This window comes from Archocentrus centrarchus, chromosome 22 (genome assembly GCF_007364275.1).
Source record: "Archocentrus centrarchus isolate MPI-CPG fArcCen1 chromosome 22, fArcCen1, whole genome shotgun sequence".
NCBI lineage: Eukaryota > Metazoa > Chordata > Actinopteri > Cichliformes > Cichlidae > Archocentrus > Archocentrus centrarchus.
Window position 1 is genome coordinate 10912130 of NC_044367.1, and position 24293 is coordinate 10936422.

Consider the following 24293-nt stretch of genomic DNA (forward strand, 5'->3'; position numbering starts at 1 on the left):
TGTTTTATTCTGAATTGAAGGACACATAGGCTGTTAAAAACTGGAGTTTTTTGGGGGGGGTTGTTATCTCTTGGTTGTTCAGTCCATGCAGCATATTTCAGGCCATGCTGGATTGTCTTACAATATGGGTGTTTTTTTTTTTTTTTCAAGGCACAGCAAAAGACATGAAAAACAAACTTAACATTCAGTCACGTGAGAAAAATCTTTCACCCACTATAAGATAAAAAAACCCCCAAAACAAAACAGACACATATGCACATATGAAATAAAATACCTGATTTTGATGATATATAATTAACATGCACTGGAGTGTTACACAGCATAAGTTATGTTGATTGAAAACAGTATGATAGTGCTTTATTTTACTGTTTGTCTTTGCAACAAAACAAAACTTTGTTTTAGCACAGAAATATCTGAGCAACACCAAAAAAACATTAAATTTAATAAATGATTTTGAATCGTTTTGTTAACAATATTCTATCTTTGTTTTGTTTGAATTTTCACAACTAAATATATGCAAATATAATGGCTTTAGTTGGAACACAGATTGTAGTTAGTGTCAGTATTTCAAACAATTCGCTGAACCAAATAACGTCCTCTGGAGATTTACATATTGTTCTCCTGCAGTGACAGAAAATAGACTCCACAGCGTATTTTGAAAATGATGTAATTCCAGGATCTGCTTCTATTGTACAAATTTCTTCACAACTTAAAGGAATATCTTCACATTTTACGAAACACTTTACCTGCCCTTAGATGTAAATTGGCACCATAGCAAGTTAGCTTAACTTTGCAACAGCACATCAAAAAGCTGCTGTCTCTGGCTTATTTAACAAAAGTTAAGCCGAATGCAGAAGCAGTGTGTGAAAGTACAGCCTTACTGCTTTCTTAGGGGGTTAAGTAACAGCCAGGTGCTGCTAATCAAATGCACTTGATTAACTGATCGTCAGCAAGTGTGAGTTCTGGCAGTTTGCTGGTCTGGAGCATTGTGCTAACACATTGCCAAGGAGAAAAAAGACATCAATGATCTTAGAGAAAGAATTATTCACAAGTGGAAAACATTCTAGGCAATCTTCCCAGAAATGGATATCCCAGCAAATTCACCTCAAGGCCAGACCATGCAAAAAACCCCAAACAAACTCAGTTAGCATGCTAAATGGTAAAGTTCATGACAGTTAAATTAAAAAAAGGCTGAACAAGTATGGCTTGTTTGAAAGTGCTGCCATAGAGAAAGCCTCTACTATCTAAAAAAATATAGCTGCACAGCTTACTGTAGGTTTGCAAAATTGCATCTGAACAAACCACAAGTCCTTCAGAACAAATGCCTCCAAATCTCAATGAACTGCAGTAATATGAAGAGTGGGCCAGAATTTCTCCACAATGATGTGAGAGACTGACACAGACTCATGCAGAAAAAAATTACTTCAAGTTACTGCTGAAGGTGGTTCTACACACTAATGAATCATGAGGGGTACTTCGTTATTTAGAGGACTGCTTCTGCATTTTGACTTAGTTTTTATTAAATAAATAAACTGGTGTAATATGTCACATATTGTTCATCTCGGGTTGTATTTACCTAATTTAAATGCCTTATAAGGACTATATAATTTTTTTTTATTATGTCCCGATATTTAAAACCTAAGAATTGATTTTTCCCTTTTCCACAACCAGTGTTACAATTTTCATGTCCACAAGTGTATAAGAGGGTCTCCTTGGGGACAAGAGATCTAAATTTCACAATGGACTCATCCACTCTATAATGCACCTGCTACACATGCACTCTTCAGGTGGACTTGAAAGAAATATTACAGGAATGGCTACTTATTTGGGTGTCCGTGTGTGTGTCCACAAGTAAAGACAAGATTCTTGGCAACAACACCCCACAAAGTTACTGTTTCTGCCTGTAGGCTAGCCCTTTCTCCATGTTTCAAGTCCCCATGTTTCAGTAACAGCACAAAGACTTAGCAACACTATCTATAAAGTGAGTTTGCCATTTTGTATGCCCTATATAATGCACTCAGACAATCTCACTATGCCTCACAAAAAGTAGTGTACAATCCATGGTCACTAACCCGCAACCTGTGCAGTGAATGGCTGCACCTCCCTGAGCCTGGTTCTGTTGGAGGTCTCTTCCTGTAAAAAGGGAGTTCTTTACCCCCCACTGAGGGCAGTTGTGGTTCTCAGTTGGGGTGTTGGGGTTCTGTAGCATCTTTATCTAATAATAGAAAGTGCCATGTGAGGACTGCTGTTGTGAACTGGTGCTGTATGAATAAAATTTAACCGTTTATGGATTTATATGAAAATACATCTCAGTATTTTGCCTCCTCAAAGTCCTCTACATAGCATTCCTCAATATAGAGAGGACAGCGTGACAAATGACAGAATAATTTTGGACACAACTACAATCTCTGGGCTAGTCATTTCTTTCTGTTTCCAGTCTGTGTTAAGCTAAGCTAACAGGCTGCATGCTACGCAGTAGTTCCTTATTTTCTCACCAAACCGCAGGCAAGAAAATAGATAAGCACATTTCCCAAAAGCTCAAACTATTCCACTTAGACCATATATACAGTCGCATCAATGTAATTAGGTAAGTTTTTGAATCAGATGGGACATCTTTGCAAATCCGTCACCAATCTCAATTCCTCCCACCCCCCAAAGCACAATATCAATGACACCAAAAATACTGTAGCAAAAATAGCAACCTTAAATTGATAATAGTTACAACAAGCTTCAGGTTCATTCAAGCTGCCTGTGCCTGTATCAGAGTGCACATATATTACAGTACATCTCTAAGTTACACTGGGCCCTCCGTCCGTCTGTTTGCTCTCTCACTGCAGATGGCTTCACAATTAGCTGCCCTCACCCTCGCCGAGCTCTGCTGTAGAGGAACCACATATCACCCATGCCCAAACCCCTCTGTCAGTCTGTCGGGGCAAGCCTGCTCACACCACCCACTCTGATGGGAACTTTTCACCTCCACTCATTACCAAGTGACACAGGATGGATAGAGTATCTCTGATAGAAACCCAAAGGCAGTTCAATGCCAGTCTGCATTACTTGTAACCTTTTTAATTTGCAAATGAAGCCGTAGAAGAAGACCGAGTCCGAATCAGCATCTTATCATTTAGCTAAAAGAATCTGTACATTTAGCTTAGCTGTTGAGCTGTGTCTGATTGGTTCAGTGGAGTGTTTTGGCAAATGGCTTCCTTCTGTAACTGTGATGTTCATGAGTATTTGGCTCCTGTATTCTCAAGCTCCTTTACTCTTTAGGCTCTTCACCCTTTCTAGCAAGCACAGTCTAGTCTCAGGGTTCGAGGCAGCAGCGTAGTTGGAGTCTGAGGTCAGTGGTGAAAACGCAGCACTGCGGCATTTAGTAATCTGTGTTCTTCAGCTGAAGGACACATAAAAATCAGTTTGGGGGGAATTTGGTGTTACTGGTATGCTTTGGGGCTGTCCATGAGTGTGGTGGAGCAGTAGAGGGGGGGGTCTTGGAGCTCAGTCTCATGGGTCTGGGCGTGTTCTTCCTCTCCTTCTTCTTCCTCTGCTGGCCCACGGCTTGAACTCTGGGAGCTGGCCATGGCGCCATAGCTGTGGTGGGCTGGGGAGGGCATCGGAGTCAAAGCCAGCTCTGGCTCCAGCAACACGGACGCCACAAAAAGCTGAGGGAAGCAGATCAATGTACATTTTGGAATTGTGTCACCTAGTCAATTACTTTATTCACAGGCAGTGTATGGCTGGTGTAAGATGGAGGTAAACAGGAGACATTTTACATGCTATAAGTTGCTTTGACTATCTATCTATCTATCTATCTATCTATCTATCTATCTATCTATCTATCTATCTATCTATCTATCTATCTATCTATCTATCTATCTATCTATCTATCTATCTATCTATCTATCTATCTATCTATCTATCTACCTACCTACCTACCTACCTACCTACCTACCTACCTATCTATCTATCTATCTATCTATCTATCTATCTATCTATCTATCTATCTATCTATCTATCTATCCCACATGAAGATATGACCCTAGAAAATATATTGGTGCAATTATGTTATTAAAAAGACCCAATATATTAGAGAAAGTTTGAGAAGAACGATGCTGAACAAAAGCAAGATTTTGGCTTTACACTGTGACACTTGTAGTGGGTGTAAAATAGATTTTGTTGTGTTTTTTCAGCCCTGAAAATTTCATGTAACTTTTGCACATAAGAAATTATGAGGGATCAAAAATGCTGGAAAAGATAAAAAGGACTTATAAAGCACCAAATTTCAGTTCATTCTTATGCACTTCAAAGGCCTTTGACTGGGAAAATGTTCATAGTATGAAAATAAAATTTTGCATTCCCTCATTAAATATGTTAAAGTTAATTTACAAAAACCCCAGGTGATTCTGAGGTGTCAAGTGGGACCATTTTTCAGATGCATTTGAATTAATATAGCATAACCCCCTTTTCTTGTCTTCTGGGGTTGAGTCACAACTAGTGGAGTATGATATAGTAGCTTAAAAAAACCTAAAACATAAGCCTTCCCTGTCAAATTTAGGTCTCTCTCCATTAAAATATGCATTGATTGTGTATTGGCCAACAGAGAATAATGTGATACTGTACACTGGAGGCAGTGGTGGATGTTACAGCACTCCTGTCTGCATCAGTGAGCGTCCCCTCTACTGGCTGATCAGACATCTGAAACAAAAACATGATCCACGGGAAAAATATCGGTTAAAATTCAGTATTAGCACGTCTTCAATTGAGCTTGATCTCTGTGGCCCTTGGTGGCACTGACCTGGTAGCTTGTTGACTTGTCTGGTTGCTTCCTAAGGCACAAGCGGAAGAGATAACAGACAATACAGGAGATCAGGGACGCTAAAGTGAAGAGGGTGATTGGATGCACTGGACCTGGGACAGTGAGGAGAAAAACACGAGTTACAGTAACACTGTACACTGACAATGCACTGTGCACTGATCTTTATTGAATTTTATAGCAGTGATAGTTACCTAATCGTAGCACAGAGAAGAAGAGCAGCCAGAACATGCAGAGAATGGGAGCCACGATAACTTGGCTAACGGCGGCTCTGTGGATCCGCTGGTTGAGTTTGGTGGGAACATAAGCATAATAGATGTTGTATCGATCAACCATGTGCTTCAAGATCGCATAGAGCAGACCTGGATGGAAAGAGCAAAACAAATGTGCACTGACTGATGAAGATGAATTCATCTAAAACACATCAAAGTGGACATCATGCACAGGGTTTGATGAATCCACAGAGGACTGTGATGTAAAAAAAAACTGCTTACAGCTTCTATAAGTAAATTATCATTGAACAGACCAAGTAAAACAATCCCAAACATAAGACTTCATGGCCTCAAACACACACACACACATATATATATATATAAGAACCCCCTTTTAACAGGAAGAGACTTCCAGCAGAACCAGGTTCAGGGAGGAGCAACCATATGCCATGACCAGTTGGGGGTGTGAGGGGAAAGAGAAGAGAAAAAAAGAGCACATAGAGAGAATACAGACAAAAACTATGGGAATGAGAATGCAAAAGTTAATCACATAGTGGGATTTAAATACATGGAGAGTGTAGAGGAAATTCTCCGTCCATCATCCCTTGCACCATCCCTTACCTCTGCTAAGGGATGATTAGCAGAGGTAAAGGATGGTGCAAGGTCACCTGATCCAACCCTAACTATAAACTGTATCAAAAGGGAAAGTTTGAAGTGTAATCTGAAAAGCAGAGACGATGTCTGTCTCCTGAATCCAAACTGGGAGCTGGTTGATAGCTGAAGGCTTTGCCTCCCATTCTACTTTTGGAAATTCTGGGGACCACAAATAAGCTTGCAGTAAGTACTTTATTGGATATTATGATACTAAGGCAAAATTAAGTCAATATAGAATATTTATGATCTCTCTAGTCATTGTTTTGGATCAACTGAAAGCTAATGTTTTTTTCAAATTAATATGTTTTCCCTTAAATAAAAACCTGTGTTGTTTCCTTGTAGTTTTTATCAGCTAAACCAAAGAGATTATTATACAGAATACACAGGTGCAATGTGTATGGGCATATTCGGACTGACGATTAGACTGCAGAAGTAAATAGAAGCTTGGTGGGCACCGGGCAGAGACAGGAGCAGAGTGGGCGTCTGGCTCACAGCTCGCTGTGTCTGGGTGTCTGGGACTACAGCAGCAAATTCACACAATCTGCATCGGACTGGCAGGCAGCAGAGGAGAGTGAGGTTACAGTATGAGGAGACACAGTACATACAAAAACACGAGTGAGAGAGGAAGTGTTGAGATGCAGATGGCTGAGAAGAGAGGGTGAGAAGAAGAGCTAGATGCTGATACATGGGGGTAAATGTATACTGCTCACCAAAGGGTGTAATCATGGGGCACGTGATGCTGTAGGTCATACTAACAGCAAAGATACACATGGTCCAGGCGTACTCAAGGCCAAACTGGAACTCATAAGCTTGACTCTGCAGACAAAAAAAAACAAACACAGCTGGCTTCTTAAAGTTTAAATCAAACAGCATGTTAAGATGCCAAGATGAGCCCCAAGCCTCTGCTTACCCGTTTGACATGAATCCGCTCAGCTTGGGATTTTGAAAAGCAGAGGCGAAGTGCGTACACCGTCAGTGCCGGGATACGAAGCAGTTCCATAGCTGTGCCAATCAAACTGGATGTAATGACATAGTTTACAAAAAATGCACCGTTGTCGGGAAGAAACACGCACCTGCATTAAGACACAGACAAGAGGTGGGCTGTTGACTGGAACACCTTTTTGAGATTCAGCTTTAACTAAAAAAGTTTCCATATGACCCATAAAATAAAGATTGCCTCTACAAGGTCATCTTCTTGTGTATCTCTGGAGTGCGTTGCAATTTTGAGATCGCTCCCAAGTGAAGGGAGGACGATGATCCTGAAAGTCCCGTTATGGCCACTACAGTTAAACCATGGACCTCAAACTATTACACCCAGCAAACATCAACTTCTCTTTCAAACTGAGCCTGCATTTTTTTTATTTACAACCCAAATTACGAAAATGTTGCTGTGCAAAATGTAAATAAAAACAGAATGCAATGATTTACAAATCCAATATCCCATATTTTATTCACAATAGAAAATAGAAAACATATTCAAATGTTTAAACTGAGAAAATGTAAAATTTGAAGAAAAATATTTCCTCATTTTGAATTTGACGATAGCAAAACATCTCAAAAAAGTTGGGATGGGGGAAAACAAAAGGCTGGAAATGTAGTGGTACTAAAAAGAAACAGCTGGCGAAACTTTTTGCAACTAATTAGTTTAACAGGCAACAGGTCAGTGACATAATTGGGTAATGAAAGTTTCTTAAAAGTAAAAAATCTGTAAAAAATTGCCTACAATTTTGGAACAATTTCAGAATAATGTTCCTTAACATAAATATCTCATCAGCTACATATCATCAAAAAATTTCAGAGAATCAGGCATGATTCTGTCATGGAAATCACTGCATGGGCTCAGGAACACTTCCAGAAATCACTGTCTGTGAACACAGTTCACCGCGCCATCATGCAAAGAAGAAATCATGATCTAGAAAAGCCGCTGTCTTCTCTGGACTAAAGCAAAGTGGAAAACTGTTCTGTGGTCAGATGAATCAAAATTTTAAATTATTTTTGGAAAACGTGGACTAAAATGGATATGGACCACTTTGCTTGTTATCAGTGCTCACTCATAAAGCCTGCATCTCTGATGGTTTGGGAGTGCCTTGGTGTGTATGGAATTGGCAGCTTACACATCTGGAAAGGCACCATCAATGCTTAGAGATATATGCAGGTTTTAGAGCAACGTGTGTTCTCATCTACATGACGTCTTTTTCAGGAAAGGCCTTGCATATTTCAGCAAGACGATACCAAACTGCATACTGCATCTATTACAATAACGTGGCTTCATAGTAGAAGAGTTCAGGTGCTGAACTGGCCTGCCTGCAGTCCAGACCTTTCATCAACTGAAAACATTTGGATTGGGCTTAGGAGATTTGCAGATCATTGCATTCTGTTTTTAATCTACATTTTACACAGATGTGTTGGAATTGGGTTTGTAGATTCACAAGTCTGCATCAGGAATTCGTCCTTTAAAGCAGAGTTCTGCTGTAACATCCTGAGGCGTCTGATGAAGGACATTCAGTGCTCGCTACCTGCCCAGATTTGATTTACTCACAAGATTGTGACTTAGTAGAAAAGTGCTATATAAGTACCTGTCCATTTACCATTTAACTATTTGTCCACTTCCAGAAACTGATAATCAAATTAAAGGATCGCCATTTTGACACACTGGAGGAGATCTGACATACTGCAGAAGCATACGAGCAGGAAGACAGAATGGCACTTCCATTGAGTGATCTAAATATAGCGGGTGAGCTGATAGCAGTGTGTAGCAGCACAAGAAGATGATCATGAAGAGGAAAATAATTTGTTTGATTGCACCTCTTATTACATTTCAACAACGAGCCTGATCTTACTGAAATTTTACATCCTTTTCTTCCAGGAAGTTGACGTCAAAGAGCCAGGTGAACAAGAGGTCAAGACTAGAGCAAAAATAAAATAGAAAAAAGTAGACAAACATTAAAAAAATAGGAATACTCAAAAGAAGTACATCAAAATGCCTTTTAGAGAAAGCACTGCAGATGTACCTGGACAGACCAAGTGAAGGCAGGATGATGACCATGAAGACCAGCAGGAAAAAACACTTGTGCATCGTTACTTGATTCTCACCAGATCTGAGACATGAAAGGAATATAAAGTACCATAAGAACACACAATACATATTTTACAACATATATCTAAAAAAACAGCATAATAAATTCATGAAGTAAAAGCCGAAATGAAAAATCAGTTGACTCTTTGTATCCATTAGCACAAACTACATTTTTCACTACAGTAAACGGTTCATTTGCAGTCACTCCTTCACACCTCATGCCTGCACAACACGTTTGTGGGGGTGGTTATATAAAGAAAGGATGCTTATAGGTTGTCCTTATGCACACTTGTTCCTCCTCCTGCTAGTCACCATGCATAGAAGAACGTGCACGGTGACTCCTGTTCATATCATTATGTTCGCATAGAGATCTCTATGACAACCTGCCTAGAATAACAGTGCAGGGAGAGTGACAGAGAGAAGGAGGGAGAGACTGGGAGAGAGTAAAGAGAGCAAAGGCTGAAAAAGGAAAAAAAACAAAATTGAGATAAAAAAAAAAATATACTGATAGTTGAGAGGAAGACAAGCTGCTTCACATGAACGACCCATTTGAACAAGCAAAAGTTTCGCATTTCTATTTCAGATGACTGAGGAGAGTGGAAGTCGACGGCTGCTGAGTACCTGGTCCAGTGGGACTCAAAGAAGGCGGAGTAGTAGACGATGAAGGGCAGAAGCACTGAAAACGCCCACAGAAGAAGGGTCGGGAAGAACTGGGTAATGACTGGGCTCTGCATTGGACAGCAAAATGGCCAATTAATGAAAGTGAAGAGGTTCACAATGAAGCATAGAATTGCATAAGTTTAAACTGTTCTGAAACGCTAACCCTCAGACTCTCCACAGGCCTTGTGACGTTGAACTTGTCCATGGTATTGACAATGATGGCAGGAGTGGTGAAGAAAAAGAGCAGCAGGAAGAGGAGGATGTTGAGGAGGACACAGCGGAGCCACCACCGAGATCCACACACTGACAAGTTTTCCCTAGCAATGGGAAAAATAATGAGCCTCAGTTAACAATCATTCAGCAAGACAGACAGGATAGTTAACACATTACCCTGCCCTGACCTACATGTACTTTATGTTTTGACATATGCCTGAAATAGTCGGATGAGCGGTCTCTTCTAAGAGGAAAGCGTGTCCAGCATACTGGACTGAAGAGCAGGTTTAAACCAGCTCATGGTGCAGCGCCCAGTCCCTGCATGATTGCGATTGCTAGACACAAACACACTGCAGTCAATCAGGTATGAAGCTCATACAGAGAGTCTCTTTTGGTTAGTCCCCCATATATATGCAGCATTTGTTTGTTACATAATCTCACTGGGACTGCTGCATTTGCCTTCCAAGATAAGAAACATACACTGTAGCTAATCCAATCATGGACACTGATTAAAGGGTGTTTGAGATCTGCTACTTACAAGCAACAATATACTGACAATGGACATCTTAAATGTCTCTGAAGTCAAAATTTAAAAACAAGCAGGAACAGCAATACTAATGTAGGTACTGATAGCAGAAATGTCCATTGTTTGTGTTATTCATATAGCACCTTTCAGGAGCAGGCATCATGATGTGCTGCACCCATGAAAAACTAAAAAGCAAATAAGAACAGTGAGTTTCAACTGTTCAGTGGCCGGTACAAATAACATATAACCCCATGAGAAATGTTATTTACTTGTAGATATTTTTAAAAAAAAGTGTGTATATACATATATACATATATATACACACACACACACACACACACACACACATGTTACCTATACAACAATGACAGTATACTTTAAAAGTGACTTTTTATTTGGCTGATAGACACAAAGTACAATACAATTAGCATCAGGCCCACAACAGAAACTTGGGGAACCACCAAAAGACAGAGATTCAGTTGAGTTATTATAACCACTGAGTGACAAAGTCCTGCCTGACAGTTATAAAAAGAACCACACCAAAGCTGTTCCACCAACTGCCCAAGCCTCTAAACCAAAATTACGGTGATCAAAAGTATCAAAAGAAACACTGGGATCAAATAGTGCCAGTACGCAACATTTGCATAATACATACCTCTGCTCTAAATAGGACTCTTTAGGTCCAACATCACAAGCTAAATTTACACAGACAAACATTACTAAAGCCCACAGAATATTGGTCTGAAGTTTAGTCTTGATCCAGAGGTTTCCAGAGATACCAAATATGTCAGGCTTAATTACAGGGAAATGTGTCTAAATGATGCACAAGCCTTGTAAAATTGGATATTGTGCTCAAACTGTGTGTCTGTGTGGATTTCCTATGGGTGCTGCAGCTTCCTACCACAGTCAGAAGACAAGCAGGTTAAGTTAATACATTTCTTGTAGCGTAGGTGTGAATGGTTGTCTGCCCAGGCTATACCCAGTTATTTGCCCAGTGTATGCTGGGATGGGTCACAGCTCACTGCGGTGATGTGCAAGATAAGGATGAATTGCTCATTTTCAGATGGAAAAAGTATGCAGTTGTCAATTTGGAAAATTGAGACTTCAAAGATAATCAGGAGAAAATCCAAGAGTAGGATCCTTGACATAAACACTGTGAATTCAAGTAAAGTAACAGTCCTCACCATATAATATCGCTTGGAGCGGGTGCGTAGTTGATGCCCCATTTGTGTGACTGCACCACAGTGGTGATGCTGGACTGCTGGGGTCTCCGTCGACAGTTCACGCAACTGTAGTCCTTCACAATGCTGCAAACCAAAACGAGATGTTCAAAAAAATGTTGCATCACTACTCAGCAACTCCACCATGAATCATATGGTCACGCCTTGCCGTGACTGCATCTGTATGATGATAGAACCTATCAAACACAGACCTCAATGTCATGGTGTTGTTTACTTACACGGCAGTCATCCTCTCATCACGAAAGGTCACGAAGGCGATGCCCAACCTCTTCATGGAGATGCGGTTCTTCTCAGCATTAAACTCATCTGTCCGCTTCTCTTCTAATTCGCTGTAGTATTGCTCTGCATCAACCTGAAGAAAAAGTTAGAGCACACATTACTCACTTCATCTTTCACTCTCACACTGGCAAAATATCACATTGTCATTGTGTTTATTTATTTTTGCATCGCAGTGCCATCCAGTGGTGATTCTCTTCCTGTGCATTACAATTAAGTTGCAACTAGACACAGAAAGCCATGTGCAAATCACATAAAACGCACCTTTTCAAAGCCGCATATGTCACAGCAGAAGATCTGAGCACACGGATGAGTCTTGATCATGATTTTTCCCTCCTTTTGAGCCTTTGTGGCAAAATACAGCCTGCCTTTCATTGCCTTGCGCCTGGAAAAACCACAGCGTCCTCAGACAAGAGCCATATGATCAAAAGCTATGATGCTCCAATCTGCCGAAAGCCGCCTTACCTCTCCAAGTCCAGCCTCATTAGCTTGTGAACGTCAAAGCAGAACCGGATGTCAGTGACAGTGCAGCTTGGATAGGCCTCACTAGTGAATACAGGAAAAGAAGTTTGTTATAATGAATTTGGCTAAGTGTGGATATCCATGAATAAAATATTAGACATAGCTCCCTGGTCAAACAAAGGGTTATTATTTAACTAACTTAACAATAAATTAGAAAAGAAAACATGTGTACTGGAAGTGTTTAGTGATGAGTCCTGGGTCAGAGATCTCCCTGGGTATGGAGGTAATCATCAGTGTCCTGGCTACCTGTAATACATAATGCAACCACAGTGTTATAAAAAAAAATCCTTTAAACTCTTATTTAATGTCTTTTTGAAATAGTAAACATGTAACTTCTTGTTTTGAACTGATCATTTGACTGGATATTTTGCAGTGGAAAAATCAGATGGGCATTGATGGTTCAACAGGATTATTTGATGGTGACAGACCTTCTCGTCTTCTCTGTATTCCAGCTGCAGCCAATGGTGAGCCATACACAGCAACGTGATAATGAAGTAAACCAGAGCAAAGACGCTGTGCAGCCACAGAAAGCTGTCCCTTTGAGGAACATAAACAAATATATTACAGATAGCCCAGATTTGTTCACAGCTCTGGGATGTTTCATGAGATCTGATGTCATGTCTGCATTGTTAGACTTACTTTGCACTAACATTCGCCAGTGTGGTTCTTCCAAAGTTTTCAGGACTGTCTCCTGTAAGAATAATAAAACGTGACAGAGTGCGAGACGTTTTAATTTCTGTAATGACTTAAAGGAAACCCCTCCTCTTTTGTCTGGCAGGGGGCAAGAAATGAAGCAATGCCACTATTCAGAGAAAATGTTTTCCATCCAGTCAAATGAAATATCTCCCATCTCAATGAATTCAAGTTCAAACATGCCCAACTGTGCTGTTTTAACTTGGGAACCCTTTGTTTGTTGTCACCATGGCAGCCTGCCTATGGGTGTTGGCTTATATATTTAATCATGGTGACACTCTGGTCCATATGATGACAACCAGCAGTAATAAAAACATTGCTGTGGACAGCCCCGCTCCTCATAGACTTCGTCCCGTTGTGGAAAGGCTTCCTCAACACTTCTTACAAAATAAGCACACAACTGCCAAAAGGCATTTCTGCTGCTATTTAGCAGCCTGTTCTGTGGACCGCCCCACCCCTGGCACCTACATGTGTATGTTAAGAGGAAATTAAGCACTTTCTATTTCTATAATCCAACTTGGGTGAGTGCCTGATGACTTGCCACCGGTATGCTAGTGCCTCCCTTTAGATGAAGTGCAGCCTTTGTGCATGTAAACAGCGTTTATTTTGGTTTAAATTACCTTTTGACTTATTTTAAGTTTGGCAAGAGAGGTTTAAAGTCAGCTGTACCATAGATTGTTAAAAAACAAAGTTTCTGTGCATTTAACCAATTAATCCTTCAGTGTAAACACGTGTGTGATTGTGATCTGTGTACACAAGCTTCTCTTCCTACGAAGAGCCCAGTGTGTGCCCCCTGAGGTTAAGGATATCCCTTGACTTTTCAGTGAGGTAGCTAAAATATTATATCAAGACGAAAATACCCAAAAGGTTCCCGGAAATGTTGACCGGCAGGATTACGGCCAAGGACAGCAGAGAAACCACCGTCATGAGCAGGATAATGTGGCGCTGGAAGGACAAGTATGTCACGGCATCAATGCCACATTTGCTACGGATCTCCTCATCCCTGCAACAAAAGAAAGAAGGGGCACTCTGAGAATCCATGAATGCTGAGATTTTCTGCAGAGCACGATAAGTAGAGAGATACTGCACATTTTTCTTGACATGTCAGTGGTTCCATACATGCAGAACCTGGATAAATGGGCCTGCAGCTTCTACCTCATCATGAGTAAAACTGTGGCACCACTACTATGGTGTCAGAATCTGTGGTTACCAGATCAGGGAGGTTCAGGAAACCCAGTGTCATAAAATAGAAAAAAAAAAAAAAGGCATGAAAGAAGAAGAAAAGAAGTGCATGCTGGTCTCATGGTAGCCCACACATCGAGAACTCGCAGGGTGGGTTTTCACTTTGCCTGGGATCCCAGGGTGAGCCACTGGCAGGAGAGCTAAAAACAGAAGCACTCAAACTCCACCATAATACTATGGAAACCATGGATACCACGGAAATTACTTTTTTACAGCTCTAAATCTGTTGTGTGCAGTCAGACTTGAGCAAGTGCAAATATTCAACAGGAAACCGCGGCACCAGCGGTCACATGAGTCCAGACTGTTATTGTTTTTGGGTTTTTTTAGTCACTAAATGAGATATAAGACAAGACTTTACATTTGATGGGGACATCACCTTTGAAGACAAGAGGCCAGAAAGGTTGGACGCTAAGATGAGAGAAGGATGAAATAATTATAGGAGCAGCTGCTTTCTGTTTACTTACTTCATTTGGTAAAGAGATGAAAGCCACGAGCAGAAGCCCTGAAAGAAGAATCATAAAACAGCCAGTGAACTGGTTATTAAAGATATATTACATATGCCTGCAAACATATCTGGTGACTTGTATGCAACCTCCATTTGAATAGTCACAAAGTCTGCAAAGTGACACGGAGAGGAAGATTTAATAGGTCTGGAGCTGTAATCAGTTTACTGCAGCCTCAGCTGTGTGCAGGCACAGGGCGATGACTCCAGTCTGACTCTTTGACTTACACTGTTATAAACATGCAGGGAATGACCTCAGTCTAACACTCAGGTGCCATGGAGTCAGAGACAGTCCAGCTGAGTCATGATCCAAACTTTCCTCTTACAACTGTTGACTTGGTGCCATCTTAGACGACTTGGCTTTATTATAGAAGCTCAGGATGCAGCTTTTTTAAGACTTCAATATATCACTGGGAAATTAACTGTGACACCTTGGTATAATCAGTGTAAATACACAAGAACATAATCAGGAAGACTGGCAGACTGTCTAACATCAATGTTATTGGTAATGATAGTGTTTCTTCAAAATGAGGCTTTCTCCTTCATAATTTGCAGTGTAACGATGACTGGAATCTGCCCTTCTCCTCCTGAAACACTGTGCCTCTTTGCCCTAATTATACTATTATAGTGAATAAAAATATTCTGTGGTATTTTTAACCACTACTGGCACTGCAGAGCCACTCGGTGAGCAGACTGTTGTTTTTGTTTGGATGTGTTTCACCACCAAATCCATGAGAACACATATGCATGCCAAAAACATAAAGCTGAACATGATTCACTGACCAAGAGGGAAACATATGCAACATGCCAAGTTTAATTTTGTCTTTTGAAGCTCTTTAATGCAGTGATGAAATGTAACTAAGTGCATTTACTCAAGTAGCCTGCTGTACTTAAGGACAAATTTTAGGTTCTTCTGTTTCTTCTCCTCTGCTTCCCAAAGGATAACAGTGACTGCTTCACTTACTGGATACTTTGCAAATCATAATTTTTGCTCACAAAACACATGAAGAGCTCAAAATTTTCATGTTTTGTTATGAATAAAGCTACCAAACAACTTATACAAGTACAGCTTTAGTCTGTGAACCAATAAGTCAAGCGAATCATTAACAAAACATTTGCAGCACTTAATGAAATTTCTCAAAAACAAAATAATTGGCAGATTAATCCATAATGAAAATATTCATTCACTGTAGCTGGATATGAAACATTCAAAATGAGTTCAATTTTCAGCAATAATAAAAGCCTATTCATACATTAATGCATGAGTAGTAATAATCAGATGATATAATATGTAATTCTATGACAGTCACAGGGCACATTCTTCCTCATTAAATATCCACATCTTTAATAATAAGTTTAAGTAATACTTTTTGCATTAGTAGTATTTCCAATGCCAACTCCTCCTATAGTACGGTAGTAGAAGCCAGTGGAGCTGCTGTAGGACTGGGGTGATGTGGTGAAATGAGGGGGTTTTGGTGATAATGCGAGCGGCTGAGTTTTGAACTATTTGAAGCTTCTGGAGGGATTTGTGAGGGAGGCCAATTAGAAGGGAATTACAGTAGTCAATATGGGAGGAAATGAGACTATGAACAAGAATGGAGGGGGTATGCGGGGAGAAGGAGGGGCGGAGGTGATTTATGTTTCGTAGGTGGAAATATGCAGACTGGGTGATATTATTGATATGGGAGTGAAAGGACAGAGTGCTATCAAGGATGACACCCAGACTCTTAACCTGAGGGGAGGGGGAAACTGAGGAGCTGTCAATGGTGAGGGAGAAACTGCCAACTTTGGATAAGGTGGATTTTATTCCAACGAGGAGGAACTCAGTTTTGTCACTGTTTAATTTAAGGAAATTTGAGGTGAACCAGGATTTGATTTCAGATAAGCAGGTGGTGAGGGAGGAGGGTGGGAGGGAAGAGTTAGGCTTGGTGGATAAATAAAGCTGGTATCATCCACGAAACAATGGAAATGGATGTTGAATTTTTGGAAAATATTGCCAAGGGGAAGGAGGTAAGTGATGAAAAGGAGGGGCCCCAGGACAGAGCCTTGAGGTACACCTGAGGTAACAGGAGAGGGGTGGGATTTGAAAGACTTAAGCTGGATAAACTCAGTGCAGCCTGTGAGATAAGAATGGAACCAGTCAAGAGGGGTGTGGGAGATGCCAATAGAAGATAATCTGTAGAGAAGGATGGTGTGGGAGATGGTGTCAAAGGCTGCACTCAGATCAAGGAGGATGAAGAGAGAGGGAAATCCGGAGTCAGCTGCCATGAGAAGGTTATTTGTGATTATGCACCATAAATAAGCAATGTGGGGATTATTCCACTATAAAAAATATATTTTGTGGTTTTATGTCAAATATCCTTCCTGATTTATTTCTTTTGGGGGGCGAGGGGTGGCCTCAGGTGTCCTGCTCCTGTAGATGAAACAGGTAGCAAGCTGTGATGTCATATATACCACAGCTACAGGCTGAGACACCTGCCACCTTGTATTCTTCTGAGACATCATTCGCTCTTTCTTTTGTGCATGCATTTGTGTGAGATGCATGTGATCTTCTCCAATATCCATAACTCTTCAAACGCAGCAAAATGCATCTCAATGAAACCCAGGAACCATCTCCATTTTGGTCTACTATGCCAAAGGATGTTGTTTCAGAAGTCTTGTGGTTTGATCAGATGCAATTTTGCAAACCTAAACCACGGTGTAATGTTTGTTTTACAGAGAAGAGGCTTGACAACCCGTCCAACCATACATACAAGTCTTTTTCTAAATGTACTGTCATGTACTGTGCTGTTTTATGCAAATTCTCTGAGCATAGCATGGTCTGACCTTGGGGTTAATTTGCTGATGCATCCACTTCTGGGAAGACTGTGGCATTGTGTTATCACACACCTTGATGCTTGAGACCATCAAAGTGCCAAAACATCAGCTTTTATAGAGGTGGCCACACTTGCTGATGATCAAGTGATCAGCTGCACTTGGCTGCTACTTAACCTCTTTATTCCTATGGAAGCAGTAAGGGTGTACTTAGTTTTTTAAAGGATTGCATGGAGTCCTGTGAAAACCTTTTTCCTCTTCAAATGACTGCATGAATAATGACCTGGATTGTCCAGAAGAGAAGAGAACTGAGAAAAAACTTCCAGTGTGTGTTTGAAGTTGTGACCTTGAAGGCAAAGCTTCTTCATGGTCAGAGCTGAAGATGAAGAGGAGTTTGTGTCAACAAAGATGAACCACTGCTCTTTTCCAAGCCAGTAATCCAGTTTACAGGCTCAGGGTCAGCAAAAACAGCTTATTCAGAAGTATCCAATAATCACAGAACTGACCAAAGTTTGGCAAATGTGTTTTACACGTCCAACAGACAAGTACCAGCATCAGCTTTAATTTATCACGTGTCTGACTGCTAACTTTCCAAACCACTATGTTCAACATCTGATCTCTTATTTGATACATGAGTATGCCGTGAGTTCTTCATAACTTTGCCAGAAACTGAAAACTTGAACTTGTTGTGGCTTTAAATTAGTCTGATGAGGACATAACTTCATCTGATCTAAAAGAAAACAAAACAAAAAGCTGCAGAAACATGTTTCTGTGGAGCTTACTGTGTTATTAGATATCTAATAACTACTACTACTAATAATAATAATAATAGTAATGTTGTGAGCAATTTGGGAAATAAATGAGGCATCTGTTAAAAGATGTAACATAAGATTTAAGCGTACCATGTCCTTCGTCTCAGAGTCGGAGGGACTGGATTCTGAAGGGGACTTCTCTTTCTCACTTGGTTCTCCATAAAACAGGGATGTGAGACTGGATCAGGAAGATAACACAAACAAAGGAACATCATCCCAGTGATTGTGGCCTGAGATGTTCTTATCAATACACCAAAATGTAATGCAATTGCTGCAGTCCCACTGCATACACAGAAGATGTATTCCCATCTAATAAAACAATTGCAGTGGCTGATTTTGTGGCTTGTCTCTGCAGGCTATAACACCAACAGTTCAACACATGTCAGATTAAGCAGCATAATTGAATTACAATGAGAGCTGACCGCTTGGCAAAATGAACAGATGCTGCTTGCCCTCGAGTGCTACGAGGGCGCCATTGGTCAGGCAGAACTAATCAGGGCCACATTCCCCTGAAGAGGAGATTCAGATCAAGAAAAAGAAAACTGCTGCAGAGTCAGGCAGACTGTTGGGTGGACCTGGAGGAAAGCATATGCACTAGGTGAGCTGGTGATTCTAAATTGGCCGTAGGATGTGAGATAAAACGCTTAAATGCCCATTTCCATTTAATTTCACAACCTCTATGGTATTCAAAGTACTGGTCAATTAGCAAGAAATTTAAAGAATAAATTCTGACCATCTGGCGATGTTTATTACTTGGAATTTTGCTTTCACTGTATAGAGAATATGAGTAAAGCACTGTTTCAAGTATAACCAGTCAAAGATTGCCTGCAGTAAGTTTCTATTACCACTTACATGCAGCAGAGGGAGCTACAGCATCAAGCCTCTCTCCACTGAGAATGATTACTCCATGTTAAGTGTTGCCATGGCTATCAGAGTGTATCAGACACTGTCGTGTGGGATATCGAGTGAGGGATTTACCTGTCATTCTCCATCAGTAGAGCCAGCCGGCCGTAGTCCCAAGCAGCCTTCCTCAGACAGGAAAAGATGAGCAATAAAAACTACAACACAGACCAAGACAACAATGTCACACACTTTCTCTCCTCGTTATGCTCTGGGTTAAATATCTTCATATTACTTGATTACAAATTTGAACCTGTCCCTAAAAGAATCTGCAAACAGCAGATTCAAAATGCTGCAGCATTAATAAATCTTTTTTTTTTTTCTCTGTAGTACATATATTATGTGGTTGTCTCCAGAAATAGATCAGCATGCATGCACGCACATACGCTGTGCAGCAAGGAAAAATGAGCTCGGTCAATCTGAATAGCTCCCATTTTCCACAAATGGAGAGCAAACCGAGCACAACAATGAGGTCCAAAAAAAAAAAAAAAACCCAACCCTATTCAATCATGTACAATAGTGGATTTGTGCCGAACATCCCTGATGAAATATCACTGAACATAACTGGGCCGTGATGGGTGATTTTATTGATTGATTTTAATTGCAGCATTAAATTATTACCTCATTTGAGCTGAAAAGACATAAGGTATAGTGGGTGGGGTGACAGCTGTGATAATAGGAAGGAAGCTCCCATGAATGTCAAATGATTCACTCTAAAGTCATGCAATGACAATCAAGAGGCTTGTAGATGCATAAAGAGGCTGTGTTTACATTAGCAGTCAGGACCCCCCCCCCATCCTTTTCTTTAAAGAATAAGGATCTCTCCATGATCTCATTTTCCTCGTGCCCAGCTCTTCCCTGTTGTTTTGGTTTATTCTGTCTTTATGCGTGGGCATGCTCTCCTCAAGTCCCGCTGATGATTTATTCTGTATGATGATGGAATTGATGCAGAGGCGTGCTCCCGTCACCTGGGGGGGGAAGCACGCTTTGACTCATGCTTGTCATTAAGAGACAGCGCTCAACCCTTGGAGTTGGCTTGACAACCAGGCACTGATAAAAATGAGCCAATTAAAACACGGAGCTGGCAGATCGAGAAGTCCTATCAGTGCAGAGATCAAGCTTGACAAGTCCTGACAGTGGAACTGAGTTAGCTGACAGCTGAAAATGGAAGCCTATTATTATCTGGAACACAGGAGGAAAATAAATGTATCTGTGTTTGTAAACAGTGAACACACTGTATTATTCTCTGTGAAAAAGGGACGTTAAAACATGCAGATTTAACTTGACATCTGTGACATGTACATAATGTGTTTGTTCTCTGCACTCTTGTACATAATTATGCAAAAGCCCAGACAAGGAGGAGACAAACAGAAAGCGCTACAGTTTCTTTGTTTTTTGAAAGGCGCTGGCTTAGTTCTAAGTTTATTTTTCAAGCCTTTTTCTGAAGAAAATTACAAATTAACAATACTTTGAATCATTATCGCTACCATTCGCGCCTACAGGACATTTTGAGTGTCTAAATAACTAACTTGATGATGTGATGATGTGTAACTTAGTGATTCTGTATATATGTATGGATATATAATATATTTGATATGGAAGAAATCCATGCATCTGAGAACAAGGAAACCTCTCACAGAAAGTCCTTGTCCTAGGGCATCAATTACTGCTGTTCCGGTGTCGCAGATATGTGCACAACATGACCTTTAGGTTTGGGGCCTTGACGCACAGGCTGCAGCAATATTAGACACAGAGAAATTGTTTTATTTTTGGCATTTTAGCCTTTATTTGACAGGACAGTGCAAAGATTAGGCAGGAAAGTGGGGAGCGAGTGGAAGGGAATAACTTTGTGTTTTCAGTGCTGGTACACACAATGTATGAAATCATCAGTTTTTGAAGTCTTTTTGATGCTCTTTGTTTATTTTATGATCATGAAGAATAAGCAGGAGTCAAGCGTGTGCTTTGGATCACAAGTTTGTCACCTGGGAGAGTGTGGATCGTATCCTGTTTGGGTTTCTGTCTTTCCAATATTCGTTTAGTTACTTTTTATGTACACTTTTACAGACGGGTTAGGATTCAGCAGAAAAACGTGCTAAAAAAGATGATCACTCTGCTGCATGTGTGTTTCCTGGGAATGAGACTGAGCTGAAAAGTCTCTGAAGTGTCCAACTGCACCCACTCAGGACTGAGTGAACCTTCAATAGTATGAGTCTGGGTTTGCTCACAGTTTTTATCGGTCATGCAAGGATTGAAGGTTTTCATTTCACTTTCACTTCCATTAGGATTACAGATTATGTCTGCACAGATCACAATAATTATACAAGACTCCAACTGCAAAGTCTTATATACAATAATTCCCACACCTTGTTACTGATCTTGTCAGAGTTATAAGATTAGGTGTAGTTTATAATGAAGGTCAAGGGCTTCGGCTCTAAATACACAAAGTCAGAGGAAGGTGATACAAATATTATAAACAAGTAGATGTTTGTGTGCTTTAAATCACAGGATTAAAAAGGGTTTATAATTTTTTGGGGGGGTGGGGGGGGCAGTTTAACTCTCAGTTTACCATGACTATACAGAGTTACTGTGTTGTGCAGGTCTTGAAATGCCCATAATTTTGTTATTTTTTTGGTAGGAAAATGGGAAATAGGTTGAGTGATTTATTGAAACTTGTGCAAACATACATGGAAATAAAGTATATAAGGGAAAAACAGAGTTTGTATAATTCTAATGAGCTTGAAAGTCAATATTCAGTCTGCCCACCTTTACTTTTTCAATACATCTTGAACTCTCTTAGGTGAGGATTGTTGTAAGTACTTTAAGTAGTCTTCAGGAATAGTTCTCCAGGCTTCTTGAAGGACATTCAAAGCTCTTCTTTGGATATTTGCTGCCTTTTGTTCTGTTCTCTGTCAAGGTGACCCCACACTGCTTCAATAATGTTAAGGTCTGGGCTCTGGGGAGGCCAATATAGACCGATAGTGTTCTATTGTGTGTTTTACTATCCAGGTATGTTTTTATCGCACTGGCAGCATGTTTGAGATCATTGTCATGCTGGAAAATGAAGCCATTTTCAAACACTTTCCAGATTATATTGCAATGTGATCAAGATCTGATGGTACTTTTCGGTGTTCATAACTCCATGGATTTTGACAAGATCTCCCACACCACTGGCTGAAACGCAGCTCCAACGGCTCCCTCTGAGACCATTTCTGATGAGGCTTCAGTGAACAGTACATGGATCGACTGAAGGACCAGATGTATCTCTCAGGTCCTGTGTCAGGTCTTTGGTGGATTTCTTTCCTATTTCTGCCACTTGTTCCTTTGTCCTCCACTTGGTTCGTTTCATCAGAGTTTTTAAGGACACACTGAACATGCCTAGATATGCTAAGTTTTCAGCTAATAGCACTTTGGGTATTACCTTGATGGCGCAAAAATACTATTTCATCCATGTCAACCTGTATCAATTTTGACATTTTTCATAGATTCAACTAAAGAAAAGGGAACTAATTATGTGTTTGTGCCTTAAGATACAATTTAAAATTGGTTCTTTACTAAGTTATCTGTGAGTTAGCTTTAAAATCTTTGAATGAGTCATATGTGTGTGCGTTAAGTGGCTCAACAAATAAAAACAAAAACAGTCTGAAAATGCTCAGGTATGAGGACTGGACTGAAAATGAGTGAAAAAGCCACCAATGTGCAAAGAAAAACTTGGAAAGATGTTCAGAAAGCCTGGAGAACTGTTGCTCAAGACCGAGCCATTAAAAACATGACAAGAAAGTCTGGCTCCTTGCAACAAAATATAATGAAATGAAGGATGGCTTAAGACTTTTGCACACTACTGTAATGTTGTTGTATTGTTGTGTATTTAGTGTGACTGAGTCTTTACCATCCAGATCACTACATTGATGGCCAGGACCGTGGGCACCCCACCAAACGGTAGACCCTGGAGGACGCTGCTGTGGGAGTGCGAGCGGTAGCATCTCTCAGCCGTGCTGTTTTCCTCCCCGAATCGTTCCAGGAAGCCCAGGACATCCAGCTCCACGGGTCTCGACTCCACAGGAGACGCTCTCGTCACGAACAGCTCAGACTGAGCCATCAGCACTGGACCATATCTGATGGAAAATACAGATGAGGATCATTTACAATGTGCCAACCACAGTCAACTGATCAAGCTCTGAGTGATGAAGCTCTCGGGTGCCACAAATACCTCGGGCTTAATTATTGATTTGTAAGGGAGTCATGATTGCTTTACTGATTATCAGTTCTATTTTGCTACCAGCACTTCTGAGCTAATTTAGGGTTATTTTAACAGGATTACTGTTCAGCATTTAGCTACAAATTGCACTGTAAAAGTCACAGAATGAGTGTAATAATGTGCCTCCCTTTCATAGACTGTATATAAAAGATAGACTTTGCTTCCTGGCAAGTTAATGTGGACAATAAAACCTGCATTCTTTCCACTGCCAATATGGGGCAAAAATATTTTAAAAATATATGAGAAAATGACCCTACTGCTCTCTTGATTTATGACCTCGCTCAACACTAAACACAAGATCAAGAAGGGTGCACTTTTGGGTGTTTCCTACTTTGTGACTGAAAAGTGGCTGCTGTATGCAGTTTCCCTTGGTTTTTTTTTTGTGTGATAAATAACATGCTAATTCCTCTCTCAAAGAACAAATGGGTCGCTTTAAACAGCCTCTGCCTTTAAAGAATGAGAATTACGCTGTTAGTTAGCAATAATCTGTGAAATTGGAAGTTCATTCACTCACATGATTCATTTTCATCAGACAAGTGCCACACACTCTAAGTGCACTTATGATTGCATTTGCGAGCGTCACGGTCCATTAGCTGCAATTGATCTGTTTGCTCCTTTTCTTTATCTGACAAATGGAAGTAGAGACGCTACATGAAAGTGACAAACTGAATGGTTAACAGATATACTGGAGGCTCTTTAAAAAAGCCAGAAATGCAAACAAGCCCGTTTAAGCACACAGACAGAGGCATCGTTTTACTCCAAGAGAAAAGAGATTCAGTTTAACAAGAGTAGAAATAAACCCAATGGCAAGCTTGAACAGATTGTGAAGCATGCACAGGATATGATCACTCACACTGCCATGACCACAGAATGGAGGCCTGAACC

The 24293-nt window shown here is 40.5% G+C and overlaps 1 protein-coding gene across 1 annotated transcript; it reads right to left on the bottom strand.

Moving 5' to 3' along the window:
• Nucleotides 1-261: 261 nt before the first annotated feature.
• On the bottom strand, nucleotides 262-23249 carry tmem63c (transmembrane protein 63C). Its single transcript, XM_030718824.1, has 22 exons — nucleotides 23040-23249; nucleotides 19232-19311; nucleotides 18344-18431; nucleotides 14590-14627; nucleotides 13744-13886; nucleotides 12830-12881; nucleotides 12619-12727; nucleotides 12363-12436; nucleotides 12134-12214; nucleotides 11933-12053; nucleotides 11611-11744; nucleotides 11336-11458; nucleotides 9576-9729; nucleotides 9374-9480; nucleotides 8688-8774; nucleotides 8517-8582; nucleotides 6587-6749; nucleotides 6387-6492; nucleotides 5005-5172; nucleotides 4793-4905; nucleotides 4618-4692; nucleotides 262-3659 (listed from the first exon to the last, which is right to left on the bottom strand). The coding sequence occupies exons 1-22, from the start codon at nucleotides 23247-23249 to the stop codon at nucleotides 3432-3434; spliced, it is 2520 nt and encodes an 839-aa protein (XP_030574684.1). The 3' UTR covers nucleotides 262-3431.
• Between the last annotated feature and the right edge of the window lie 1044 nt (nucleotides 23250-24293).